This window comes from Hakea prostrata, chromosome 5 (assembly GCF_041222555.1).
Source record: "Hakea prostrata isolate BN-2017 chromosome 5, UWA_Hpros_2, whole genome shotgun sequence".
Lineage (NCBI taxonomy): Eukaryota > Viridiplantae > Streptophyta > Magnoliopsida > Proteales > Proteaceae > Hakea > Hakea prostrata.
This window is the reverse complement of record NC_142604.1, coordinates 45,830,704-45,833,809: the sequence shown is the minus strand read 5'-3', so window position 1 is coordinate 45,833,809 and position 3,106 is coordinate 45,830,704. Positions and strand designations below refer to the sequence as shown.

The 3,106-nt window shown below is 36.5% G+C and overlaps 1 protein-coding gene across 1 annotated transcript; it reads left to right on the top strand.

Annotated features, from left to right (window-relative positions):
• The first annotated feature begins 2,217 nt into the window (after nt 1-2,217).
• Nucleotides 2,218-2,730, top strand: LOC149016118 (uncharacterized). The gene has a single exon (XM_089156678.1). The coding sequence runs from the start codon at nt 2,218-2,220 to the stop codon at nt 2,728-2,730; it is 513 nt and encodes a 170-aa protein (XP_089012804.1).
• The last annotated feature ends 376 nt before the right edge of the window (nt 2,731-3,106 follow it).

Below are 3,106 nucleotides of genomic sequence, written 5' to 3'. Positions count from 1 at the left end.
TCAACTTTTATACCTTTGCTACTCTTAGGTGCCTTTCTTGAGCACTTGTTCGAATGTGAATTGCTTGTCTCATACTGCTACATGGAAAGCCAGAAATCTTCACCCAATAACTAAAAGAATGGATGCTTGACAGTAGGTTTTCGATACTGAATTCAGTCCCTCCCCCGTCTCTTTTCATTCTATCTTTTTTTAAAAGCTATCTTGTTTTTTATATAAGCAGTACTGTTTCTTATTAGGTAGTAGGTCAGAGCTTTGAGTGTAAAATCTCAATGTTATGAACTTGTTAGCCTATTGCTGGGTTCTTGCAACTTCATTCCAATAACTCATTTCTATTAATCAACTTAACAATGGATCTTGAGGAAGTTGCTCTTGTACCCAGTTCCACATGATTTCAGTTTTACATTGGTTCCAAAGCTTAATGTTTGTGTGCGTATGCATAGATGATTCTGACTTATTCTTCTACTTTGGTACCATGGTTCCTTGCACCTGAATTTAATGCTCCTGTAAAGTGCTTACAATCTTCAACCTCAGGTTCAGTTCAAAATGAGTTGAACAGAGTCACTGGTTTTATAATCGAATGTTCAATGACAAGCTAATATCTCTTGTTGATGACTTCAACAACAACTTACCATGCGCAAAATTTATCTGCATAAAATGCTTATGGGATTCAATGATATCTTGTATAGAGCTTCATCTTATTGTAACTTAATATAGATCATCTTTGTCGATCCATTAATATATTCTCTTTGAACTTTGTAATTAAAGAATTCGAATTTCTTGTTTGCTGGTCTGTTTGATTTTCAAGTCTTACTGTTACAAATAGAGGGTGTTGTGGCATTGGGAGAAATAATGGTTAGATTACGTGTCTTCATCTTCAAACTCCATGTCCAAATAGGAATGAGTATACCTTCTTGGATGCATTTCATCCAACTGATGCTGCGAATGCGATCATTGGAAGGAGATAATACATTGTTGCATCTCCATCTGATGCTTACCCCATGGACATTAGCATATTAACTTAGGCCTAAATTCTTGATATTCTAGCTGAATTATAATAAGAAGATTGCACCATTTCAAGGGGGTGTTTAAATTGTTGATATTCTAGCTGAATTATAATAAAAAGATTTGCAAATTTCCAAGCATTTCTTTGTTTAAGTAAGTTTTTGTCGTACCGATTTTATACTGAAATCATATCGTACCATATACTGAACCGTTCCGTTTTTGTCAATACTAATTTCATACCGAAATCGTACCGAACAGTTTTTAAAATAACGTTTTCGTACCGTACCGTATAAATTCGATATGATACGGTTTTGGTATAACGGTTTGAAATGCGGTACGGTACGGTACCGTATTGAATTACCGATATCGTATCGTATTGACACCCTTTCAAACATGTATGATAAATCGGTTCAACTTTTGTGTGCTAGTTCAACAAAACTGTGTTGAACCAGACGTTTGGCCTTGAAATTCCTTGTGTTAGAATTGCTTCTGTGGAAAACGTGCGGGTACAACCTCTCGTTGACGGTGATCAGGATATCGATGTCATTTTCCATTAAAACCTAATGTGTCTCGATTTGCACTCGTCGTTCTCTCTGCACTCTCGTCTCTCATCTCTCTCTGGTCTCTCTCAAGTCTCAACTCTCTAAACTCTCTCGACTCTCTCTCGTCTCTCTCAACTCTCTCAACACTCTCTGGTTTCTCTCAAGGTAATTTCGACTCCAAAACGAGTCTCTCGAAAGCAAAATCTACTCAAAAATCTCTGTAGTCTTGTGTCTCTAGTTTGTTTGGAAGCATCTGCAACCAATCTCTCTACCAGAAGCAGAAGCCCTCTCTGTGCAAGCGAAGCCCTATCTCTGCAACCGATCTCTCTTCAATTGAAGCCGTGTGTCTGCAACCCACTTCTTCATCTTTGTTCAGTTGCTTCTGATTCAAGTTATTTTCCGCTTCTTTATGCATATTCTAGGTAGTTGCTGGTTGTATTAGTCCTGTGTTCAGAGGCTATTGGGATTTTTTAAAGATTTTTTATCATTGAAAATTTGTTGTTTACAGATCATTCGTCTCCTAAACTCATTTTTTGTTTACTAAGTTAATTTGTTGTTTACAGATCATTCCTCTCCTAAGCTAAAGGATCCAGGGAGTTTCACAATACCATGCACTATAGGAAATTTTCATTTTTATAAGGCTTTATGTGATATTGGTGCTAGTATTAATTTAATGCCTCTATCTATTTTCAGGAAACTTGGCCTTGGAGAAGCTAAACCTACCACAGTGTCACTTCAAATGGCTGATAGGTCTATTAAATATCCGAGGGGAATCATTGAAGACATCTTGGTTAAAGTGGATAAGTTTATATTTCCAGCAGATTTCTTAGTATTAGATATAGAAGAAGACCAGGACAAACCCATTATTCTTGGTAGGCCATTCTTGGCGCGGCCGATTGATCTTCAAACAGGTGAACTTACTATGAGAGTACAAGATGAAAAGATCACATTCAATGTATTCAAGGCCATCAAGTTTCCAAATGAATCAGATAACTGTTTCAGAATTGATTCTATTGAGAGATGTACAAAGGAGGTATTTCAAATAAGCTATCCAGTTGATCCAGTTGAGATTTGTTTGGTAGGTGTGACAAATGCAGAAAATAAAGGAATTTTTGAATGTGAGATGCAGTTAGAAGCTTTATCACCTATATCTGTTGACAAATCTCCTATTGAGGACCATGGCTAGTAACTAATCACTCCTTTGGAAGTGGCTTCGACCCCCAGAAGTCATTCTTATCTTTGACCTAAAGTTGGGGGTAGTTCGGTTGCGAACTATGATGCAAGCGCTGTTTGGGAGGCAACCCAAAATTTTTCTTTACTACTTCTCTTATTTTTCAATTGTTAATTTTTTTAGATTCGATGTTTTTTGTTTCTTTTTCCATAATTTTTTTTTATGAGAATGAAAAGAAGAGGGTGGATTTGGATTACATCACTCTTAAAGCTATGAATCAAGGGAGTCTCCTTCACCTTACTTCACATCTTGTTACATTTATTTCCCATTGCATGCATTTAATATTTTCATTTTTTCGCTGCATTGAGGACAATGCTCATTATAAAGTTGG